The sequence below is a fragment of the Grampus griseus genome (assembly GCF_964374135.1).
Source record: "Grampus griseus genome assembly, chromosome: 4".
Lineage (NCBI taxonomy): Eukaryota > Metazoa > Chordata > Mammalia > Artiodactyla > Delphinidae > Grampus > Grampus griseus.
In genome coordinates this window covers 81,771,757-81,796,792 of record NC_138997.1, presented here as the reverse complement: position 1 = coordinate 81,796,792, position 25,036 = coordinate 81,771,757, and the positions used below count along the sequence as shown (strand labels likewise).

Here is a 25,036-nt window from a genome sequence, read left to right as displayed (position 1 = left end):
CCAAAATTAGGAAATGCTATAAATGTTGCTGTTTGTTTATTGCTTGCCCTCCTAAGTGCTTTTGATCATTCAAATGCCTGAACGATGGGCATTAGCTCCATTTTATGGTTGTGGAAATAGGGCTTGGATGTTAAGTAAACTGGCCCAAGTCTCCAGGCTCACAGTACGCTGTGTGCTGAGACCCCGCCCAGCTCTATCTGACTTGGGGCTTCCCTCTTTGCACGAGGTCACGTGGCTCCCAGATCATGCTCTAGGCATGTAAGTTAGTTATTACGACAACAATTTCTGCGATAATTAACATTCTACTTAAATATAAAGTGGGTCACGTTCCTTCTTATTCTCCGGAACCGTCGCCTTGTTCTACCCTCCTTCCATACTGAGGCTCCTACTCTGGGGGATGTGTGAACAAGATTTGCTCCCGCAGAGAAATCAGCATACAGGAAGTAGCAAAGGATAAAGGAGAAAAGGCCGGGGTCAGGTCAAGAGCTTCCCACATCGTCTCTTTCCAGTCCTACAGGAACAAGATAGAAGCCTTAAGGAGGTCCTAGAAGCCAAAGGAGATAATCAAGAGAAGACTGAGAGTGAAGTGGAATGCTGAAAAAATAGCCATTTGCAGTTGGACTAACATTGATTATCTTAAAATGTCCGCATGGTTAAATGACATTCATGAACTCTCATCTTGCTTCTAACGTCTTATAACTTAAAGCAGTTTTATGCCCGTGTCTTGGATTCTGTACAAAGTTTTCGTAGATGTCTGATGTCAATCTAGATCACCTGCGAGGCTTGAGGAGTTGCTCCGTGATGGCTGAATTCCAGGATTTAGTGAGCTTTCTAAATCAGGAATTGGTATTTATTGTATGTGTTAGTAGTTTTGCTGCTGCTACTGAAGTGGGTGATAGTTATGTCTCTGAGCATCTTATTTCACGAAACGCCGGCTAGATATGGCTGCTTAAGAACCATATGAGGCAGCCAGAGGCCAAGGGTCCAGATTCCTTCCCAAGCAAAGGATGCTCAAGAGTTGACCTCCAGAAGAGATACAAAGTCTCAGTCCTAGACTGCCACACTGTTCCTTATAGAAGAGTCATAATTTTGTGACCTTGTCTCCCCCTCACGTTTCTCCCTGGAGGTTTGTTAAGTTTAAAAATTCTAGACAGATCATAAAATGTTTGAAAAATAATTATAAGTGGTTCTTTATTCACATTTCTTTGAATCTAAAGGTCATCCTTGATCATTCTCTCTCACTCATACTCTACCTTCCATCTGTTTGTGAGTCCTGTTGGTTCTGTTTCCAAAATATGTCTTGAGTCCATCTGCTTCTACCTAATTCTCACTGTCACTATCCTGATCCAAGCCACCATCACAATGGCCTCCTAACTGGAGAACTGGTCTCTTGTTCCCACCTCTGACTCCAGTATTCCTTTCTCTATTTAATGGTCAGAGTGACTGAGTAAAGAATTCAATCATGTAACTCCACTACCTAACCCACCAATAGTTCCCCATGACATTTAGAAAAAAGTACAGGGGCTTCCCTGGTGGTGCAGTGGTTGAGAATCTGCCTGCCAATGCAGGGGACATGGGTTCGAGCCCTGGTCTGGGAAGATCCCACATGCCGCGGAGCAACTAGGCCCATGAGCCACAATTACTGAGCCTGCGAGTGTGGAGCCTGTGCTCCGCAACAAGAGAGGCCGCGATAGTGAGAGGCCCGCGCACCGCGATGAAGAGTGGCCCCCACTTGCCGCAACTAGAGAAAGCCCTTGCACAGAAACGAAGACCCAACACAGCCATAAATAAATAAAATTTTAAAAAAAAGTACAGCACCTTACCATAGCCTTCAAGGCCTTGAGAAATCTGTCACTTGCCTTTGTCTTGAGCCATTTTCTACCTGACCCTCTCTGCTCTACCCACAGAGATACTTTTTTCCTTCCTTTGCACAAGCTTTTCTCCTAACTTGTGCCATGGCTGACTCATTTGGGTCTCAGTGTTAGTGTTAATAGAGGCCTATTGACTACACATTCTCAAGTAAGTCCCTTGCCCACGAGCCTTTCTCTCCCACATTACCTTGTTCCCTTCCTTCATGGCACTTAGCCATACTGTGTAATTACACATTTCGCTGGTTTCCTTATTTGCTTATTGCCTGTCTTCTCTACTAGATTGTGAACCCTATGAGGGCAGAGACCGTGTCTGGTTGGTTCACCATGAAGACTAAGTACTTACTCTTTCCCAGGAGCTGACCCTCTGGGGGGTTCTCTATGTAAGTAAACTTTGTCTTGGGTCAGTGTGCCACGCAAAGATGAGTTTCTATTAGGTATGGGCATAAGCTCCTGCCTATCCATTGCCACCTTCACCAGAACTGGGTTTCATCTATGAAAGAAGACATGTTATTGTGTGAATGCCAGGTCCCTGTTCTCCTGCAGCTTTCATATCTCTGTGTTTCAAACTCAGGCCAAGCACCACAGGCATATCCTATGACAAGACTGGAAGTATTGCTGGCGTCAGAATCCCTGGGTCTTAACCCCACCTCCTCCACTGACGGGCCATGGACTTTGTGCAAGCTATGTAACTTCCAAAATTTTACCTCTTAAAACTGTCTTTAGAGACACTAAATGTGTCTAAATTCTGTTTAAATGTTTAGATGTTTAAATGTTTAATATCTAAATTCAAATGAAATTCTTAGCTTAATACACAGTAAGCACCTAAATGATATTTGTTACAGTAGAAGCTGAATAAATATTTGTTCAATGAATGAATGAATAAATTTCTTAGCCTCTCAGACCTCAGTTTCATCACCTGTAAATAAAGAGGTTTAACAGGATGATAACTTTCCAGTCTGTGGATTTCGTTATGAGGATGTTAATAGTTGTGATAATTTTTGGTTATTATTTTGATTTTTTTCAGGATTATTATGAGGAATGATAAAAAGTCAAATTCTAAACTGAAGTAAAGCAAGTTGAACAAAAAACTGAATAGAAATGAAAATGTTTTAAAAATCACCCTAAATCCAGTGATAACCTGGTCTTTGATTTAAAGTATGTCTGTCGTCAGCACAGGGCTTGCAGCTTCTCTGAGGGTCTTTAACATCTCCAGGACAGTAATTAACCATTTAGTGTAGGTATCTCTTCGGCAATGAACATGAACTCTTCTTTTCAGACGTCTGTTTGCATATGCTGCCCTTGGCCTTGGAATATGAAACCATTAAGAAAATACAAGCCAGGTCCTCTGCTAAAGTCAATAAAAAAGCATTTGGTTGAAGGTGTGCATATTTAAGAGACTACACTCATCTTTTAACTGATTGTCTTAATAGTATTGCTTTTAAATAATTGTTAAGTCAAAGAACAATTGGTAAGAATTAATATCCAGAATATATAGTGGATTTCTACAAATCAATTTTTTAAAAAAGACAACCCAGTAGAAAAATGGCCTGACAATGTGAATAGGCAATTTACAGAGGAGGGAACTTGAATAGCCATTTGACATATGAAAAGATGGGCAACTCACTAGCAACCAGGGAAAGGCAGACTTTTTAATTAATTAATTTATTTTATTTTATTTTTATTTTTGGGTGCATTGGGTCTTCATTGCTGCGCACGGGCTTTCTCTAGTTGCGGTGAATGGGAGCTACTCTTCGTTGCGGTGTGCGTGCTTCTCATTGCGGTGGCTTCTCTTTTTGTGGAGCACAGGGTCTAGGCACGGGGGCTCAGTAATTGTGGCGCTTAGTTGCTCCGCGGCATGTGGGATCTTCCCGGACCAGGGATCAAACCCATGTCCCCTGCATTGGCAGGCGGATTCTTAACCACTGCGCCACCAGGGAAGTCCCAGGAAAGGCAGATTAAAGTGAGAAAAATAACATATCACACTGTAGATCAGCGAAATTTAAGAGCTTGGTAACATCAGGATTGGTGAGGATGTGAGGAAACAGGATCATAAGCATGCAGGTGGGAGTATAAATTGGCCCAGTGGCAGCAGAATGTGGCCATGTGCGTACAGCCGGAGATGTGAATACCCTTAACCCAGCAATTCCATTTCTAGGGATACATCATGGACGTGTGCATGAAGAGACAAGTATAAGGATGTTGCTGCTATGGCAAAAAAAAAAGGGGGGGGTGTCTAAATTTTCATCAAAAAGGGAAGAGATAATTAAATTGTGCAATAATCATGCAACTTAATACAATTGAATACCATTCAGCAGTTAAAATAACACAGTACTGAATATAAAAAAGCAATTTCTAAAAGAATATATACACTATGACACCATGTAGGAAAAAATTTAAAAGTACAAAATGCTACTTTATATTGTTTGTGGATTGATACCTATGTGGTTAATATATAAAAACAGAGGCGGGGGAAGATACACCCAGTGCAGGATGGTGGTTACCTCAGGGGATGGAGGGGAAGAGCTCTATAAGTAACACTTTACTTCTTTTAAAAAAATGGACATATGTGCAAAATATTTAAAACTGTTAAAACTGAGTGGTAACTACCTGCGTATCTGTCATATTATTCTGTTTAAGTTTTTTAAATATTTTATAATCAAGGAGAAAACCTTAGAAAACAAGAATGCCATACGTAATAAAAAGTCCAGTATCAGGGCTTCCCTGGTGGCGCAGTGGTTGGGAGTCTGCCTGCCGATGCAGGGGACACGGGTTCGTGCCCCGGTCCGGGAAGATCCCACATGCTGCAGAGAGGCTGGGCCCGTGAGCCATGGCCGCTCAGCCTGCACGTCCGGAGCCTGTGCTCCGCAGCGGGAGGGGCCGCAGCGGTGAGAGGCCCGCGTACCGCAAAAAAAAAAAAAAAAAAAAAAAGTCCAGTATCAGATTCTACTCCTTTGTACATTAGTGATCATCTTTGACCCTTCAGTGGGTAATTTCTACTTGGCCTTTGGGTGTGTCCTTAAGCCCTTCAGCCTCATATGCTGCTTGCAAGTCTTAGACCACTCCCCATCTCCACCCCCCGCCCCCAATGCCTTCTCTGCATGCTTTCTTAGCAACTCCTCTTTTCCTTCTAGTGGCACTTCCCACTTGGTCATGCAGTTTCCTGTTTGCTTGCTGTATGGGCCCACTGGACCCTATGACATTCCTCGGGGGGGGGCGTGGCTTGTTTACTGTAGCATCCCTAGGGACGGGTGTGTGAATGTGTGCAATAGATATTTATCAAGTGACATCGCGAATTAATGGAGATACTTCAGTGGCTTAAGTTCCATTGCTGTGCACATGGTGGGCCAGGGTTGGATACCTGAAATCACTGCTGGTTGGATTAAACCAAACTGTAAAGCAGCATTTGTTGGCCCAGAGGAGCCCTGTGCCTCTTTCTTGGATTTGGCCAGCTGTGGGCCCTTGGAGAGAAAGGGCGCGGTGATGTTTTTCACATAAGGAAACCTTGTCCTGGATCCACTGATACATCCAATCCAAGAATCAGATTCTCATTAAGCTGTGCAGGGGCCATACCCCATCCAGCTGAATTTCCTGGGCACTGGGAGGTCAGGGTCCCCAGCCCATCAGCCAGGCCAGCTTTTCACAGGGAGGACCCCTGCTCCCACCTCCCCAACACCCAACAGCCCAGTCCATGCTTTGTTCTGGCTTCAGGTTGGGTCTGTCTTGCCAGCCCCCAGCGTGGCCTCATTGGGGAGCCTGCTGCAGCCTCACTTCCTTCTTACTAGCCCCTGGCCCAGCTGGACGCTTGGGAAGGGCCCTGCTGCCTTAGCCTCAAAGAGAACTAGCTTTTCTTCCTTCCCTTTCTCTCTTATTCATTTGTTGATTCATTAAAATCTGCTGCCATCTCAAGCTCACATCCATCTAGTCTAGCGGGCATTGGCTCAGCCCCTGGCTCTAAGAGAGAGGCAGAACTTCTGCCCCGACAGAGCCCGCTGCTGGCTGCAAGCTGGTGGCTGTCTCGAAAACCTCTCTTGGCCAGACTAGATACCTGAAATCTTAGAGCACAAAGCTGTGTGGATAGCGCTTAGGGCCATTTGCTTTCCTGACATTGCAGAGAGCCTCAGCTCTACCCACGTAAGACCTTGGGTGAATGATTGATTTTACATTGCTCAACCTCTGCTTCCTTGCTTGCAAAATAATAAATAACAGCTTGCAGCAGAGTTTTGAGATATTTAGGGTAATAAAGTGGTTAAGTTGACATAGTCCTTGAGCCTGAATCCTGGTTCTTGCCCCTTCAGTTTCCCCATCCTGAACAGGGTAATCCGGGTCCCAGCCTCATGCATTGTAAATGCTTAGAACAAATGCCTGATCCCTAAAGAGCGCGATGCAAAGGTTTGCTGGTGTTAGCAGTGTCGGGTAGACAGTAAGCACTCAATACACATCATGTTCTATTACTATTATTAGTACTTGTCTTAGTCTGTTTGAGATGCTATAACAAAAATGTACAAAACAAAATATGTATATATATACACACACACAGAGACTGGGTTGCTTATAAACGGTAGCAATTTATTTCTCACAGTTCTGGAGGCTGGCAAGTCCCAGATCAAGGTGCTGGCAGATTCGGCTTCCTAGTTCATAGACGGCTGTCTTTTTGCTGTATCCTCACGTGGTGGAAGGGAAGAAAGATCTCTCTGGAGTCTCTTTTATAAGGGCATTAATCCCATTCATGAGGGCTTCACCTTCATGACCTAATCATCCCCAAAGGCCCTGGGGGATTGTTTATTTTTTAATACATTTATTTATTTATTTAATTTTGGCTGCGTTGGGTCTTCGTTGCTGCGCGCGGGCTTTCTCTAGTTGCGGTGAGCGGAGGCTCCTCTTTGTTGTGGTGCACGGGCTTCTCATTGCGGTGGCTTCTCTTGTTGTGGAGCACGGGCTCTGCAGGCTTCAGTAGTTGTGGCGCGAGGGCTCATTAGTTGTGGCTTGCAGGCCCTAGAGTGCAGGCTCAGTAGTTGTGGCGCACGGGCTTACTTGCTCCACGGCATGTGGGGTCTTCCCAGACCAGGGCTGGAACCCATGCCCCCTGCATTGGCCGGCGGATTCTTAACCACTGTGCCACCAGGGAAGTCCGGGATTGGGTTTTAACATAGGAATTTTGGGAGGATGCAAACATTCATTCTATAGCATTCTGTCTCTGATCCCCCTAAATTCATGTCTTTCTTATATGCAAAATACATTCATTACATCCCACCATCAACTCAAAAGTCTAAAGTCCAAAGCCTCATCTAAATATCATCTAAATCAGGTATGGGTGAGAGTCAAGATATGATTCAACCTGAGGCAAATTCTCTCTAGCTGTGAACCTGTGAAATCAAACAAGTTACGTATTTCTGGAGTACAATGGTGGGCCAGGCGTAGGATAGACAATACTATTCCAAAAGAGAGAAATCAAGAGAGAAGAAGGTGATAGGGCCCAAGTAAGTCGAAACTACAAGGCAAACTCCATGAGACCTTAAGCCTTTAGCATAATCCTCTTTGGCTTGATTCTCTTCCCGTCAGCCCCACTGGGGCACAGGTCCCACCTTCTGGACACAGTGGGGCAGAAGTTCTGCCCTTACAGCTTTTCAGGGAGGGGTCTGACCCCCAGGGCTCTGGGAGGTCCAGCCCCCATGGCTTTGGAGTTGTGAGCGTTAATGAGAATATATGAAAGCACTTGGCGTGTAACACGTGTTCAGTGGATGTTGTTCCTTCCTGACCCTCGATCTTGGAGAAGGAGTACCTCAAACAGGAGGCAGGTGACCCCTCCTCCACTGTACTGTAGGCATTTGTTCTTGCCATCTTTTCCCCTGAGGCAAGAAACCAACTGTAGGTTGGAAAAGTTCCAAGTTGGCACCCTTGAGACCTTGAGACTGGGGAGCAGGTATGTTTCATTTCTACCTTGACCCTGAGCTAAGGCTGCCAGGAACAAACTCATCATGGGCATTTAATTTAGTACATATTCCATAGCGTTCCTGAGGGAAGGTTGGAAGGGACCTTGGAGATCATGAGTCTAACCTCCAAAATTTAGAAGGTGAAAACAGGTCCAGAGATTCAACATGAGCCGCCAGTCGTGAGCAAGTAGAAGTTAGCTGTGCCCACCTGGACGCCCAGCCCCCTGTTCCTCGTGGGCTGTCTCTGAAGCCACATTGCCTCCGCAGACAGAAAGGTTCCAAAGGGCTGGGTGCAAATCAATCTGGCCACTTTAGGTAAATTCTGACCATCACCTGAAGGTTGAATTTATCTTCACCTCACTCAGAGCATAACCTCTACCATGTTTGAAAAACTCCAGGTGAGGAGAGCCGTGTTCAGGCTTCTCCACTTACAAGCAAGAAACGGAAGGTGGTTCCAACACAAATGGAAAAGAGAAGCCATTTCCTCCTTCTTGTATCTTCTCAGCCTTTGCATTTCCTGTCAAAGCCAACATAAGTTACGTACCTTCTCCAGCTGTGTATAGAGACCAGGAAGCAGGTGCTGGTTTATTTTATAACGTATGCATTCCTTTGCTAAAGAGTGAGCCCAGAGAGACTGTTTAATCTTCAAGTTTTTCGAGGGGCATGGACCTAAGAACATAGCACGTGGATCTTAGCTTCTGGAAAGTATACTCGTTCGGTGCACCTGAGCGTTGTGCCGAACAGAGTCAGGCACACGCGTCTTGGGGAGGTGTGAGTGTACATGGCTCGGTGGACTTTTTGTCGGAATCTCAAGCTCTGGTGAGGAAACAGATACGGACTGTTTTGCATGACTGTGCAGAGTGTGTGGCTCTGTACCAGGCACAGGTATCCGACATGGAAGAGTCACTCTGCCCCTTTCTGGGTGCTTGCTGTGCAGTTCTGATCCAAAATACGGAAGCACACACACAAAATACTGAGAGCATTGACAGAGAGTTTCACTGATGTTTGAAACTTGGTTTTTTTCAGGGGTTTTTAAAGAGCAGTTTTAGGTTCACAGCAAAATTGAGCAGAAGGTATTTCCCATATAACCTCCCCCCCCCCCACCAAATGCATAGCCTGCCGCGTTATCAACATCCCTATCCCTCACCAGAATGGTACATTTGTAACAGTTGGCAAACCTTCACTGACACATCATTATCACCCAAAGTCCATAGCTTACATTAGGATTCACTCTTGGTGTCGTACATTGTATGGGTTTGGACAAATGTATGTATATGCAGACATACATCCATAATGATGGATACGTATCCATCATTATAATACCATACAAAGTACTGTCACTGCCCTAAAAGTCCTCTGTGCTCTGCCTACTCACCCCTTCTCTCCCACCCCCAACCGCAGGCAACCACTGATCTTTTTACTGTCTCCATAGTTCTGCCTTTTCCAGAATGCCATATATAGTTGGAATCACGCTGTATGTCGTGTTTTCAGATTGACTTCCTTCACTTAGTAATGTACATTCAAGGTTCCTCCATGTCTTTTCATGGCTTGGTCACTCATTTCTTCTTAGCACTGAATCGTATTCCATTGTTTCTATGTACCACAGTTTATTTATCCATTTACCTCCTAAAGGACATCTTGGTTTATTCCAAGTTTTGGTAATCATGAATGAAGATGCTCTAAACAGCGGTGTGCAGGTTTTTGTGTGGACATAAATTTTCAACTCAGTTGGGTAAATAACAAGCAGTGCGATTGCTGGATTGAAACATAACACTTTAAAGAACTGGATGAAATGGAACAAATAAATTGTTTTAGAAGTGAGAAATCACTCTAATCAAGGGTAAACTAAACCACCTTTTTTGGGAGAAAAAAGGAAATTATGATTTAGTATGAAAGAAGGGGAAAAGGAAGCTTTCGTCTGATTTTTATTCACTAATAGATTTGACCAGGAAACAGGAATTGACATTTTTCAGTCTAATTTTTTAAGGAAAAACATAACTTTCAGTGTAGGAAAAAAAAAAGTTATTTTCTGGTGAAATTAGTGCTATGCTAAGTGGTGTTTTTCATGTTCCTATTATAAATTATAATTAAAATATCTGAGTTGAAAGCTAAGCATCTCTGTTTAGTTTTAACACAGGGTGAGGATATCAAAAATCTTTTGACTCCAAATTTTCACTGTGTTTTCTTTTATGAGCTCTCTGCCACTGGGTTTTTCCATGAATTTGAAACATGTGTGTGCAATACTTTGGAAAGATTATTTGCTTAAACTTTATAGACTGAGCTAAAAATAGAGAAACACTGTTTCTATTTTTGGAATGTCTTACCAGCTAGAAAGTGAACACAGTTACTGTATATATTAAGCAAAATATTGAGATGAGAACAGCTATTTCAATAGCAAAATCTATTAATTTAGCTGCTTTTGAAATGTCACAGTGAAACGAATTGATTTTTATTTCTACTGAAGAGAGAAGTTTGCGTCATAAAGTAAATTTCTGTTCTAATAAGACTGCTGAGTGCAGAAAGAAAAAATGGCAACCCCAAAATGTTCACTGGTGTGAACTTTATTTTGGGGGGGATTTGTACTCTCTGGTTCCCTCTAGAGCTCTAGAGTTACAAGTTCAATGGCTCCCTTTTTTTTTTTTTTAACATCTTTATTGGGGTATCAATGGCTCCCTTTTTACACTGCAGAGACTTCTCAGGATTTCTAGCTGGGCTTCATCCAGTTTTTATTTATTTATTTTTTTGGCTGTTCCTCACCGCTTGCAGGACCTTAGTTCCCCGACCAGGGAATTGAACCTGGGTCCCTGGAAGTGAAAGCGCCGAGTCCTAACCACTGGACAGCCAGGGAATTCCCAGCCAGCTTTTAATTTTGCAACGTAGTGAAGGTGGCTGGAGCTTGAGAACACTAAAAATGTTCTCGTGAAATTTGTTCACTGTTACTCTGGCTAACAAACTACAACTTGATGCACAAAATCAAAACATGACATCAGAGACCTTAATTTAAACGTTGACACAGCTCTATCAAAGTAGAGTGTTCTTCAGCTAATTCCCTGAATTTACTGTCTACCTCCAAATAAGTCTTCACAAAATGTATCTTTCCACTCTGTACTTTCACTTATTCACCAATTTATTGAGCATTCTTTGCTTTCAGGTTGGTCTTCAAATAGTCTTGCCACCCAAAGACTCCATTTTGAATCTGGCATCATTTAAAATGTGAGTACAAGTGTGTGCTTGAGAGAAAGCAAGAGATGTAGACAGGTAATGAGACACAGTATGTGTGGGGAAGAGAAAAGCGAGCTTAGCAGTGTGAAATGAGCAGGATCCATTTCTTAGTGAGGAATATCTGAACTCTCTGAAAGTGTGACAGGCTAGTAATGCTTGTGCACACCAAGTCTCTGCCCGGAATGACAGGAATTTACCAGCGAAACTTGGGTGATTCATGGCATGGCTTATAGAACGAAAGTAACAAATGGAGCACAGTCATACCGCTAGACATAGCAACCCATAAAAAGGGAGAGGAAAATACTGAGATATGTCAGGGGGCCCACCCGTGCCAGAATTAGTTTTGGCTAACGCACAATCTCTTCTTTGCTCTCAACTGTTTGTCTATAAACCCAGCCATGAACTTGAGATCTCCAGCCCATCACTTCTGTTCTGTTTCTGTATTTACAATAGTCATACTGTATTAGGGGTCTCCAGAAAACCAGAACCAATAGGATATATTAGAGAGAGATATGTAAGAGGAGATTTATTATAGTAATTAGCTCATGTGGTTATGGAGACCAAGAAGTCCCATGATCTGCCATCTGCAAGCTGGAGAACCAGGAAAGCCAGTGGTGTATTTCAGTATAAGTCTGAAGGCTTGAGAATCGGGAGGGCTGATGGTGTAAGTCCTGGTCTGAGTCTAAAGGCCTGAGAACCAGCAGCACTGATGTCTGATGGCAGGAGAAGATGGCGGTCTCAGCTCAAGCAGAACGAGAGAGAGAGAGACAGAGAGAGAGAGAGAGAGAGAGAGAGCTTTCTCTCTTCCTCCACCTTTTTGTTCTATTCAGAACCTCAATGGATGGGATAATGTCCACCAAACATTGATGAGCGTGATCTTCTTTACTCAGTTGACCAGTTCAAATGCTAATCTCTTCCAGAGACACCCTCACAGACACACCAGAAATAATGTTGACCAGCTATCTGGGCAGCCCTTAGTGACACATGAAGATTAACCGTCACACATACCCATCATTAACCTACGACAATCACTGCTACTGCTGCTACTGAAGTTTCTTCTTCTCCTCCTCCTCCTCCCCCTCCCCCTCCCCTCCCCTCCCCATCCTCCTCCCCTCCCCCTCCCCTCCCCCTCCTTCTTCTCCTCCTTCTTCTTCTTCCCCTCCCCCTCCTCGTCCTCCTCCTCCTCCTATAGCTAACATCTGCTAACATTTCCTAAGCACCTACTGTGTGCAAGGATTCAGTCTGAGTGCTTTATATGCATCCCATTTAATCCTGAAACTAGCCCTTTGAAGTGTGGGTTCCATTATTATACAAGCTTAGGGAGATAATTTATGTAAAGTCATTAAACCATCATCACATAGAGGGATTTTAAAAATTGAGATATAAGTCACATGCCATGAAATTTGGGGGTTTAGTATATCCACAAAGTTGTGTAACCATAACATAACCACTATCTAATTCCAAAATATTTTCATCACCTCTAAAAGAAACCTCATACTCTTTAGCAGTCACTCTCCATGTTTCCTGCTCCCCAGTCCCTGGAAACTATGAATCTTTCTGTCTCTTTTGATTTGTCTATTCTGGACATTTCTTATAAATGGAACTATACAATATATGGTATTTTGTGTCTGGCTTCTTTCTCTTAGCATAATGTTTTCAAGGTCCATTTACGTTGTAGCATGCATTGGTACTTTATCACTTTTTATGACCAAATAATATTCTGTTGTGTGGGTACACTATCCATTCATCAGTCGATGGACATTTGGGTTGTTTCCACTTTTTAGCCATTATGAATAATGCTATTGTGAACATTCATTACAATTGTTTTCATAGACATATGTTTTCAATTCATACAGAGGGACTTTTTTCATGACTTTTTTGGATTTGATAGTATCTCAGCAAATATTTTTTCTGGGGACTTCCCTTGTGGCGCAGTGGATAAGACTCCGTGCTCCCAATGCAGGGGTCCAGGGTTCGAACCTTGGTAAGGGAACTAGATCCCACGTGCGTGCCGCAACTAAGAGTTCTCATGACACAGCTGAGGAGCCTGCCTGCCGCAACTAAGACCTGGTGCAACCGAATAAATAAATAAATATTAAAATATATATTTTTTTTCTGGAAACATTTTTATGCCAGTGAGGATGACTGCACACCCCCAAACTACCATTTACTAAAATGCTCTCTCTGCAATGTGAGCTCGATTTCTATTCTATCTGTCCTGGTAAGGCTTGATTTTCAGAGATGAGCACCAATCCTTCACGCCAGCTGGTCCTTCTTCCTGGAAACCCCGCTCCCTCATCTCCATCTGTAAAAGTCCTGATGTCTTCCAGCCAGGATGCCGGCTCTTCCTTTGCCGCCGGAAGTTATCTTTCGTTCCTTTGGGACTCGGCGGAGCTTCACCTGGGCCCTTCTCTTGGCACTTTTCACTCTTCCCTGCTACGCTGTGTGCCTATGCTTCAGGGATGATCATCTTTGCTATTCCTTGCTAGGACATGTGTTTGCTTTACACAATAGGTGCTAATGAATATTCACGAACTGAGTAGATTCTTGACCAGTTGCTGTGATATCGTGATTTACAACAGGAAATATATTTTTGGGCTTTGTCCCCCTTCCCCCCCCCCCCCCAACAGAGCTCCTAAAACCCTTGGAATTTCCCGCGAAGAGAACAATGGAGGTGTCTTTTGTTATGTTAATCAGTTGATTTTGGAAAGCCCCTAGGTCTCTTTAGCATGCAGGTTGGTTGCTAGGGGAACCAACCTTGTGATTAGAGGGTTGAAACCTTCAGTCCCACCCCCTGAACTCGGAGGAAGGGAGAGGGGCGGGAGAGTGAGTTCAATTGCCAAAGGCCAATGATGTAATCAATCATGCCTATGTATGAAGCCTCCATAAAAACCCAAAAGGATGGGGTTTGGAGAGCTTTGGGGTTGGTAAACAGGTGGATTTGAGGAGAGGTATTTGAGAAAGAGCATGTTCCCCCCGCCGCACCTTGTTCCCCATAACTTGCCCTGTGCATCTTTCATTCTGCTGTTCCTGAGTTATATCCTTTTATAATAAACTGGTGATCTAGTAAGTAAAATGTTTCCCTGAGTTCTGTGAGCTACTCTAGCAAATTAATTGAACCCAAGGATGGGGTCATTGGAACCAGTTGGTCAGAGGCACAGGTGACACCCTGGACTTGGGATTGGTGTCTGAAGTTGGGAGGGAGGGCAGTCTCGTAGGACTGAGCCCATATTCTTTGGGATCTGATACAATCTCCAGGTAGATAGTGTCAGAATTGAGTTGAATTGTAGGACACTTAGCTGGTGTCCCAGAATAGCATGGTGATGTGGGAAGAAAAGCCAAAACAAAACACATTGTAACTGCCGTTAGAATCCTAGTTACCAAGTGGTTGTGATTCACTTGAAACCAAGTCCAGTTTCCTTGTGGAGTTGGTGTCACAATGGCTCTATTTTTAACCAGGTCTTGTGGTGGGGAGGAACAGGCTGCAGAGTGAGGTCATGCTTCCTACCTCTGCGCCCTCCACATTTCAGTTGGTGGAGAGCAGCCTGTCAGCATCTCCTGAACTCTCAGGAGGTATTACTGTTCTTGACCCTTGCTCCTCTTCAAAGGAGGAACACAGAAGGGCAGGAGTGTCAGATTTATTTGGGAGTTATGGTCAGGCTTAGTAGATGAGCACCTCTTCCAGTTCCTGGGTTGACCCCCCTTTTTAGTCCTCCTTTAATGTCTCAGGAAAACTGATGGTGAGACATTAAAGCTTCCTTTTAAAGTTACTTAGTCTCAGATTTTCTGTAGATCCTACTTATTTAGATCTCTGCAGTCCTATTCAGATAGGCCTATTGCTCTCCACAGAGCAGCTGTTTTTTTTTTTTTTAAACAAGGGATCTAGAACTATGCAAGTGGTTCTCAATCCTGGCTGATAATCAGAATCTCTCTCTCTCTCTCTCTCTCTCTCTCTCTCTCTCTCTCTCTCTCTCTCTCTCTCACACACACACACACACACACACACACACACACACACACACGATACACACTCCTCCAAGCTCACACATTTTGCTTGGCTGGGTGGAGTGTTTAAATAATTGAGCATGCATTCTCCAAGATGCCACAGTTCATTCATTCCTTATTGTCTCACACCTGGCCCTCTGCACACATTTATATGACCTACCTGCTCTTTGAGGTCTCTGAGCATTCCACCCTGCCACAGAGCAGCCATATCATCTGCCCTCCTTCCTCACCCACTCACCTTGTCATCACAGGTAACTCTGATAGAAAATCAGGGCTGGGAGCCGTCAGCATCTTTGAGCAATGATTATTCTGTCTGTAAGCGTTCTTGATGCTGGCTGAAAAAGAATCAATGGGGAGCTATTGAAAATTACCCATGCCCCCTGTACGTACAGTCCTTCCCTGGGGAAATATACAGTTTCTTAGAGAAGGATACATTTTTCAGATGGGAGAAATAGATGTTAAGGAAAATTGTTTTGAATGTGAGATCTGTTAGATTGTCTGATGTAAAAGTTTCCCTTTAATGAACTTCCAGATTACAATAGAATTTCTGTTGGCAAGCTACATGTTGGCAGGGAATGAAGAACTTTCATGTAATATTTAGTGTTAGAGCCCCATACGTTACTATCAAGTCCACCCACTCGAAAGGTTCTTACTTTCCCATTAAATGAGTGATTCTGCCCAGATCAGGCAGGGAGACCTGGAGCAGATGGAGATGGAGACCTTAGTCTAAAATCATGTAAGGTTTAGGCAAGTGCAAACCAGAAACTGCAGGAGACTCCACACTGATGTGTATATACATGGAGAATTGGGTCCAGGTTTAGTTATTTAATAATTAATTAATTAATTTTTGGCTGCATTGGGTCTTCATTGCTGTGCGCCGGGTTTTCTCTAATTGCGACGAGCGTGGGTTACTCTTCATTGCGGTCATTGCGGTGGCTTCTCTTGTTGTGGAGCACAGGCTCTAGGCGCACAGGCTTCAGTAGTTGTGGCACATGGGCTCTGTAGTTGTGGCTCGCGGGCTCTAGAGCGCAGGTTCAGTAGTTGTGGCACACAGGCTTAGTTGCTCCGCGGCATGTGGGATCTTCCCAGACCAGGGCTCAAACCCGTGTCCTCTGCATTGGCAGGAGGATTCTTAACCACTGTGCCACCAGGGAAGTCCAGGGGTCCAGGTTAAAACAATGAAGCCTGGATGTCCCTACTTCACCTGTCATATTTTAAGTGTCATATTCAGGATTTAGTCTTAACCTTTTTTTGTGTGTGCAAGAAGTGCAATTTTCCTTCTAAATTTAATGTAATTTTTCTTTTTTGCCTTCTTACCTCCTGCTGAAGAAGTAGAAAGTTTATCTCGGTCAGTTGGAGGTAATTCAGGTTTCTGTAGTCCATTTCGGGTTCCCCTCATCCTTTCCCCTGAGTTGCTTCTCAGTCCTGGGCATTTTCGTAGAGCTCAGGCTAGGGATTGGAGTGATGGTGTGTGATGACATTTGTCAACCATCCAGCTTATCATGCCTGGTCCTCAGCTGCCCAGCCACTCCCATCACAACGGTGTTGCTTCCCCTTAGTTCTCCAGGTCTCCCTCTGCTGAGCTAGTTCACGCCATCGCAAGGACGAAGGACAGTTTTAGCTGTTCTCTCAAGGGGCTGTTGGTCTGTTACATTGTTTTAAGGCCAGTGTCAGTGGATCTCATATACTAGTGCATTTCAAACTTTATGTATATCCTAGCCACCTGAAGTCATGGTAAAATGAAGGTTCTGACTCCGTAGGACGGGATATTAGGGCAGGGTCTGAGAGTCTGCACTTCTAACAATTGCCAGGTGATGCCAAGGCAGCTGGTCCATGAATCACACTTTGAGTAGCGAGGCTGTAGTGGCCATAAAGGCTCTTACTTTGATGGAGCTCTCAGCCTCTATCTCTTCCGCTTGCTTGGGGAAGTAATGTGATAACAGAGAAAGATTTGGTTAAATGGCTGCAAATGCACTCCCATTTTCCACCTCTTAATTTCTTTTGGGAACATCACTGCTGAAAAGAATGAAAGAATAGCACTTCCCTAAGATGCTCTGAAGGCCCTTTTCGAGTACCCAGGTAGGCTTTGTTAGAATGCTATCACTCTTGACTTTCACCATGCCTTTATCATTTATCTTGTTCCCATGTACCCTACCTGGGAGGAGAAAAAAAGATGACACCCCTCCCTCCACCATGGTCCTCTCTTGGTATTTATGTCCTTGTGTAATTCCCTCACCTTGAGTGTGGACTAGACTGAATGTGGCAAAAGTCTTGGGATGTCACTTCTGAGATTAGTTTATAAAACCATTGACTTCCTTCTTGGACACGTGCTTTTTCTTGGATCACTTGTGCTAGGAGATGCAGGCTGCCATATTGTGAGCAGCCCTACGGGGAGATCCACATGCTGCAGGAAGAAACTGAGGCCTTAAGTCCAAGAGCCTGCAAGGAACTGAATCCTGGGAACAACCATGAGCTTGAAAGTGGGTCCTTCAGTCCCAGTCTTGAGATGACTGCAGCCCCGGCTAACAGACCTTGAGTCAGAGGGACCAGCTAAGATACTCCCCGGATTTTTGACCCACAGAAACAGTTGTTTCCAGCTTCATAGTTTTGGGGTAATTTGTTATGCAGCAATAGATAACGAATATACCCACCTAACTCAGATGCCAGGCATTTGGGGAACTTCATTAAAATGTCCTACTGGCCTGTCATGAAGATAAGGCACAATTAATATGACAAGAGGAAAGAAGCAAAATTATGGGGTTAGGGTGGCTATTTGGCTTGAGGAACTCAGTGAGTGGCTCCCACATGACACATATATTTACACATTGGTTATTAATGTGTCCTTTGGCCTTTTTTTATTTTTCCAAAGTGCAACTCTTGGGTGTCTGAGTTCGAAACTCAGCTTAACCTCTGTAGCTATAAACTGACTACACTGCTTATCATCTTGCCTTGGGAGAGAAGAAAACTGGTGAAACCAACATTTCTCACGTTGCTGAAACCTCCCAGCTGGCAGGAACTGAAGGTTCTTTTTCCACCGCCCCTTTTCTAGTCTCAACAGCTGAGTTTTCTGGCTCCAAGAAAACCACCTTTGATTATATAAAGGTATTAGGAGTTAGGGGAACACTAGCCCTTTTGTTACCAGCAATCCGGAGCGTTTAGGAAGAAACGCTGCGGGGGCGACAGTAACCCCTGGAACGCTGGGCGGGCTTTGTGTTCGCTCCAACTCTGGGGCTTTTACCGAACCTCAAGGAGAGTAATTCTTAGTTTTCTGAAAGTTGGGCGAAACGGACCCCAGAGGCCTAGAAAGCCGCGTCCCTAGCCCTTAGGGCTTACGACTCCTCCCCCAGTAGCCGCGCAGCCGGGGGCGTCCCGGAGGAGGGCGACCCCCGCGGGTCCCAACTTCCCGCCGCGAGCCAAGCGTGGGGGTGGGCGGGGTGGGGGCGGGGTCGGCCGCGCTCCCTCCCCTCCGCTCCCCTCCCCCACTCTCCCCACCCACTTCCCTTTCTCGGCCGGGCAGCCCTGCGGGCGCGACCTCTCGGGGCAGTGACGAGCGGGGAGGAGCCCGCCGCCGCCGCCGCCGCTGCCGCTGCGGGGGGAGCCATGCCCGGGCCCCGCCGCGCCCCGAGCCCGCCCCCGGCTGCCCGCCGCCCCTCGGGCCGGCGGCGGCAGTGAGCCGGAGCTGCGGGCGACGAGCCTCCGCCCGGCCCGCGATGTCACCATTGTTCAGCTGGGTGGCCAAGGTAGGCGGCGTCGGGGCCGGGTCGGGACGGCGCCCTTTACGGTAGCTGACGGCCCGGGAGCCGGCGTCCGGGCAGGCGCGGCTTGGGGAACCTTGGTAACCGTCGGGCCGCGGGGAGTCCGGAGCACGGAGAGCGCCCGCGGCCTTGGGGGGGAATCCGACCGCGGCGGGGGCGCCCCGCTGCCCGAGGACGCCCCGCTGCCTGAGGACCGCTGCCGGAGAGCGGCCAAGGCGGCCCGGGCCGTTCACCAGGTGGTTCTCATTCATTAGCCTTTCTTCCCCGTGGGGCGAACGGGCCAGCGACGTCACGCCCATTTCACAGGTGGGGAGAGTGAGGCTCGACGCAGGGCGGGTGGGCTTCTCCGGCTCCCGAAGTCCCCCCACCCTCACGCCGCGGATTCACCGCGAGGTGTTTCTCGGCGGCGGGACCTCGCGCGTCAGCCTCCCGGGTACAGGTTTGTGCTCGGTTGTCTGGGATAGTGCCCTGAGGATTCCCGAAGGCTGAACTTGGTGCGCTTAGAGGATGTCTGTCTTTTGTTTTTAACTCGCTGGTTTCCAGGGGCAAGTTTTGGAGTCTGAATTTTAGTACATGTGCTGCCGAAGCGAGCACGGAGTCTGAATTTTAAACGTAAGTTCTTTCTGTTTCCTTAAAGTTTATTTTCAGAACGTTGGCGCCTTCAGAATCACTAAGCGTTACGTGTCCGGGCCAATTCTGCTATCGCAAAAATGAAGGGATTGGAGTGGATTTCTAGAGTTCTCATCAGTTTGAGAAGGCAGTAATAGAATAATACCCTCCCGGAGTACCAGGTGTTTGTGTGTTTTGAATGATGCAGCTCTCAAAGCTTCCACAGGTCGGCGGGTTAATGGGGCACCTTCCTCGTGCCCCACGGGCTCCTCTCTTTGCCAGCCCCTTCGCAGAGCTCGCTCTTGGTGTATGGCAGGTTGGTTGAGCAATAAACTCATAGCGGGAGAACCTGTTAGCCGTTCTGTGACCCTTTACAAATAATAGTTAGGTGGTATCTCTAGTTATGATGCAGCGCTTTTAGAGTGTTAAAGTACATTTTTATAAATACCTATTTATGAGACAGATAAAGCTTTGCCTATCATTTAAGTGGTAATAAACTGGAGACACAGAAACAGGATAACACTAGTTACTAGACGGGCACTACCCATCCTCACCAGAATCTTCACTCCCTGAGACATAGCTAGTAGTAAAGTGAAGTGACTTTCAAACAGGTTGTGAGTTGTTATAAGGTAGTTTTGAACTGAAGAAAAATTAATAATGCCCAGGTTTTCTGGCTTGAAGTGATAGCTAATTGGCTTTTATAAATAATGCTAAAATTTAAGAATGTTATATAGTTTAAAAAGTAATTCAGGGTGTGTATATTACTCGGTTGAGGATTTGAGTCTCCTTTTGTTGTACACTGCAAGGCCAAAAGGAGGAAAAAAATAGACTCATTGTGTTGTTTTATTCGAAAATCAAGAGGTAAATCTAAGAAAACTTTACTGCTAGTACTGTTTTATAGTTTTATTTACTTTCCTAAAACATATTTAATAAGATCCTTTTCACTTATAGGAGTGAGGTGGACTTCTGTTTACATTGGCCTACAGAGGTGACAGTGAAAACAGCAAGCCAAAGCCTTACTTAAAAAAGAAATCAAGGATTGTCAGCTTTCTGCAACTGGCAGTACTTTTGAAAAGCTCATGTAAAAAATGAACATGTTGATAACTTGATCTGAGTTCTGAATCATATTATTCCAAATTTGTTTAAACTACAGAACAACAACAAAAAACTATGAAATGTTTTTCCAGTAAAGTTATGTCAGTTGTCAGCATAATTTTTTTTTTTTTTTTTTTTTTTTTTTTTTGCGGTACACGGGCCTCTCACCGCTGCGGCCTCTCCCGTCGCGGGTGTGCTCCGGACGCGCAGGCTCAGCGGCCATGGCTCACAGGCCCAGCCGCTCCGCGGCACGTGGGATCTTCCCGGACCGGGGCACGAACCCGCGTCCCCTGCATTGGCAGGCGGACTCTCAACCACTGCGCCACCAGGGAAGCCCGTCAGCATAATTTTTAAAAGTGTAGTTCTTTTGTATTTCATTTTTTCTAGGTGTTGTGCTATTGTAAATTGCATCCTGTAATTGATTTTTGTAGACAGTGTGTTATTCTGTGAGAGCTTTTAGAATATGAAGGTACTCTTTGAAAGTTCATTTCTTGGGGTTATAGCTTATAAGAGTGGCTTTCTGTGGAAGCTGTTTGGTGTTCAGTTCAGAGACAAGTCATTAACACACTTTGCATTTTAGACCAGGAAATATTTTAAAAATATAAACAAGAGGCACAGATAATACACAGAACTGCATACTCCCAAAGTGCATTTATATTAGATTTTAGAATGACCCTTCAAGAACACATAAATGCATATGAGCACACACCTCACGCAAACACTTGCACATCAAATTCCTGCTTTGACCTTTGTAAACTGCAGCCCAACACCTGTTAGGGAAGAAAGGGAGTGGGTGTCACTTGATGCAGGTGGTTACCTGAACATTAACTTGTTTTTCTTGGGTGATGCATTAGTAGTGTGTGAATACTGAACATGTAATTTCATGGTGTAAGAATAAAGCCAAAATAAGGAAGAATTTTATTTCAAAGAGATTATCTGTTAAGGGAAAAATTAAGATACACTTTTTAAAATTAGACGTGTCCTGGAACATTAAGGCAGATGTGCATTATATTAAAATGAGGCCAGGCTTATAGAGGTGCGGTTTCTTGATTAGTCTTTCACTGGGGACACTGGAGTTTTTTTTTTTTTTTTTTGTGGTACGCGGGCCTCTCACTGTTGTGGCCTCTCCCGTTGAGGAGCACAGGCTCCGGACGCGCAGGCTCAGCGGCCATGACTCACGGGCCCAGCCGCTCCGCGGCATGTGGGATCTTTCTGGACCGGGGCACGAACCCGTGTCCCCTGCATCGGCAGGCGTACTCTCAACCACTGCGCCACCAGGGAAGCCCTGTTTTTTTTTTAAAATAAATTTATCTATTTATTTATGGCTGTGTTGGGTGTTCGTTGCTGCGCACGGGCTTTCTCTAGTTGTGGCAAGCGGGGGCTACTCTTCATTGCAGTGTGAGGGCTTCTCATTGCCGTGGCTTCTCTTGTTGGGGAGCATGGGCTCTAGGCGCGTGGGCTTCAGTAGTTGTGGCACGTGGGCTCAGTAGTTGTGGCTTGAGGGCTCTAGAGCGCGGGCTCAGTAGTCGTGGCACGCAGGCTTAGTTGCTTCGCGGCATGTGGGATCTTCCCGGACCAGGGCTGGGAACCCCTGTTCCCTGCATTGGCTGGCGGATTCTTAACCACTGCGCCACCGGGGAAGTCCCAACAGTGGAGTTTTTACGTAGATTACAGTGTATAAATAAAAACAAGTTTCTCAAGGTTTGTGATTTTAATACTAGGTCCACAGACATCCCTGGCAGTTCTGAGTATTTCTGTTCATTGTTTCTATTGCCGCCACTTACGTATTGGTGAAGACTAACAGCAACAGAACTGCCAGGTAACTTTCTGAATTTCCTTGGATCTGCACCCGCCTGTAAAGATGATGGCTAACATTACTGCTAGTATCTCAAATTAGTGGATTTTAAAAATATCTATGTCAGTTTATCAGATGAAATGGAAAATGGGACCTAAATATAGCTAAATTTACTGTGTTCTCAAATCCAAGTCCAGTTTCATATAGCTCATGCCTCGTATTAAGCTATTTTCCAGTGCTTACATATGTATTCAGCAGATATTTAGTGGGTGCCTTCTGTGTACCAGGCACTGTTCATGCCCTGAAGGAGTTAGTTCATTTTGTGCCAAAGGTTTATCTTTTAAAAATGTGCGGGCCTTCCCTGATGGTCCACTGGTTAAGACTTGTGCTCCCAATGCAGGGGGCCCGGGTTTGATCCCCGGGCAGGGAAATAGATCCCACATGCCGCAATGAAGATCCCGCGTGCCTCAACCAAGACCCGGTGCAGCCAAATAAATAAATATTTTAAAAATGTGCACACTGAAGCTTTTTAAGCCAAATATTTAAAAATGCATTAGGGAAGGAGTCCTTTTGTAAACTTGTACTCAATCACTGATTAATATTTTACCTAAAACCAGGTTTTTCATATTTTGGCTTTGCTTAAAACATGGGTTTTATAGCCATTATTCATTCAACAAGTTATTTAACAAATGTGTTCAACACGGATACAGTTATTGAGTACCTACTATTTGCCGGGTACTGTTTGAGGAGCTGGAGTTGAGCAGTGAACAGGCAGACCAGGTGCCTGTTTTCATGGTGTTCAAATTCGAGGTGGGAGAGACGGTGAAGAAAGAAACAGCCTAAGCAAGGTAATTGCAGATGGTGGTGAGTATTAGGAAGGGAAGTTAGCAGGGTGGTTCGGTTGAGAGTGCGTGGGGCCTGGGTGGCAGGAAGGTGGCATTTCACCGGAGCAGTGAGAGGGCCCTGAAGATGTTCCGGGGGGAGGGAGCAGCAGGGAACAGGCCTGGAGGTGGGCCTGGTAGAGCAGCAGGAAGAAGGCAGGTGAAGCGCGGAGAGCTGGGCCCTGAGTCGGGGAGGGCTGATCTGGGCCAGGCTCTGCAGGCACTGTGCGGGGTTTGCTTGTAAGTGCTGTGGGCTTGAAAGCGAGGAGTGATGTCTGCTTTGGGTGGAAGCCAAGGGCACCGCTTAGGAGGCTGGTGTGGTCAGGCAGGAGGTGGTAGTGCTACCTCAGATACATATGAAATGATTGTGACCCAGCGTCTGGGGCTGGTGCAAATGACCGAGTAACCAACTGCTTCTTCTGTGTTGAATACAAGCACAGTTTGTCCTTTGCTCAGCTGCCTCTAACCACAGCTTGCAGGCACACTTGTGTCCTGGCTTTGGGCTTATTTACTTACCTTTGAGGTTTCCTGCAGACTGGATCAGCCCACCTTGGGTGCCTCTGACCAGTTGGACTTATTTTGCCTGTTAGCGCACAGCAGCCTTCCTGAAGCTGTGAATCTGCCTGTAGCTAGTATGTAGGCGGTAGTTCTGTTGTCTTGCTTCAAGTCAGTCTGATGTCAGTTTGTTGCTGAGGTTGTGTCCTAGGTTGTGATGGAAAATTTTAAAATATGTATTAACATTTTTTTGGTCTGTAGACTTATATTACTTTTAATTAGTACATGTTTGAGTTGAATGAAGAGGGAAGAACTTGTCGTAGTCAAGCCACTCCTTGAATTTGAAAAATTTGCTGCGTCTGCTAAGTGGAGCTGGTGTAGCCCCAACCAAGATTTCGGCGGCGCTCCTGTGGGGTGCTTGTTGGGTAGTGGCAGCAGCCTCTCCGCGCTTCGGGAGCTCGAGTTGCTTAGAGTGACAGTAATTCGGGCACAGGTTGGTTTCACGAGTAGAGAATGGAGAAAAGCAGGGGTAGAAACCCCACCTAATCCACAACGGAACACTGCCTGGAGCAGATCTCATAATGAGAAAAAAGCAAATTATAGTTTGTTCTCCTGAGACAGATTCGCTAATCCGATCTTAGCCTAAATGTGCCTCTGCAGTGATCTTCCATTTCTGACTGACTAAGCCCTTCTCGTCTTCATCCCTTCCCTGAAGCATCTCTCGTTCCTTCATTCACCAATTGGATGAGCATACTAAACTGGGAAGAAAATAACCCCTAGGCATTTCCTCTGCCCTGGAGGAGCTCCTCTGGCAGGGGAGGGTAGACATCAGCTAGCTGGGCTGTGCCATGGGAGAGGCTGGAGGGGCTCCTGCCCCTTCCCGGAAGGTGGCCAAGGAGGAGGTAGCCGGGGAGGGGCAGGGTGTGCCGGGGTAGCACATGCAGAGGCCTGCAGGCGTGTTGAGGAACCTCAGTGACGGGCTGTTGGTCAGGCTGGCAGGAAATCTGCTGTAGGGGGTAGCAGAGGGTGAGCTGAACGGATGTGCTGGGACGAGGGTGTGCACGGCACACAGACCCCTTCACAGGAGCTGGCATTTTATCTTGGGGCAGTGGAGACCCCTTAGGGGCCAAAGCTGATCTCTCCCCAAACTCTTGTAGCTGCGTCGTCTATCCTGTGTATCCTTCGTTGCAGTTATTTGAATATTTTACCTCCTTAGCCTGTAAGCTCTATGAAAACAGAGGTGGCGTTGTCATGTATACCAGTGCATACAGATCGCTTCATCTTGTTAAAACGTAGTTCTACTTTAGTAGGTGTGGGATGGAACTCAAAATTCTGCATTTCCAACAAGCTCACAGGTGATGATGCTAATGCTGCCAGT

The 25,036-nt window shown here is 45.6% G+C and overlaps 1 protein-coding gene across 5 annotated transcripts in view; it reads left to right on the top strand.

Annotated features, from left to right (window-relative positions):
• Window positions 1–25,036, top strand: part of TBC1D1 (TBC1 domain family member 1) — a 231,486-nt gene that overhangs the window by 69,822 nt on the left and 136,628 nt on the right. For 2 of the 5 annotated variants that reach the window (XM_082653235.1, XM_082653234.1), the window contains exon 1: window positions 18,664–18,768. The exons of the other annotated variants lie outside the window; for them this stretch is intronic. In XM_082653235.1, the coding sequence (XP_082509361.1) occupies window positions 18,739–18,768 (30 nt within the window). In that variant the 5' untranslated portion in view covers window positions 18,664–18,738. Of the gene's footprint in view, window positions 1–18,663; window positions 18,769–25,036 lie in introns of those variants that run through there. 5 annotated transcript variants of the gene reach the window in all.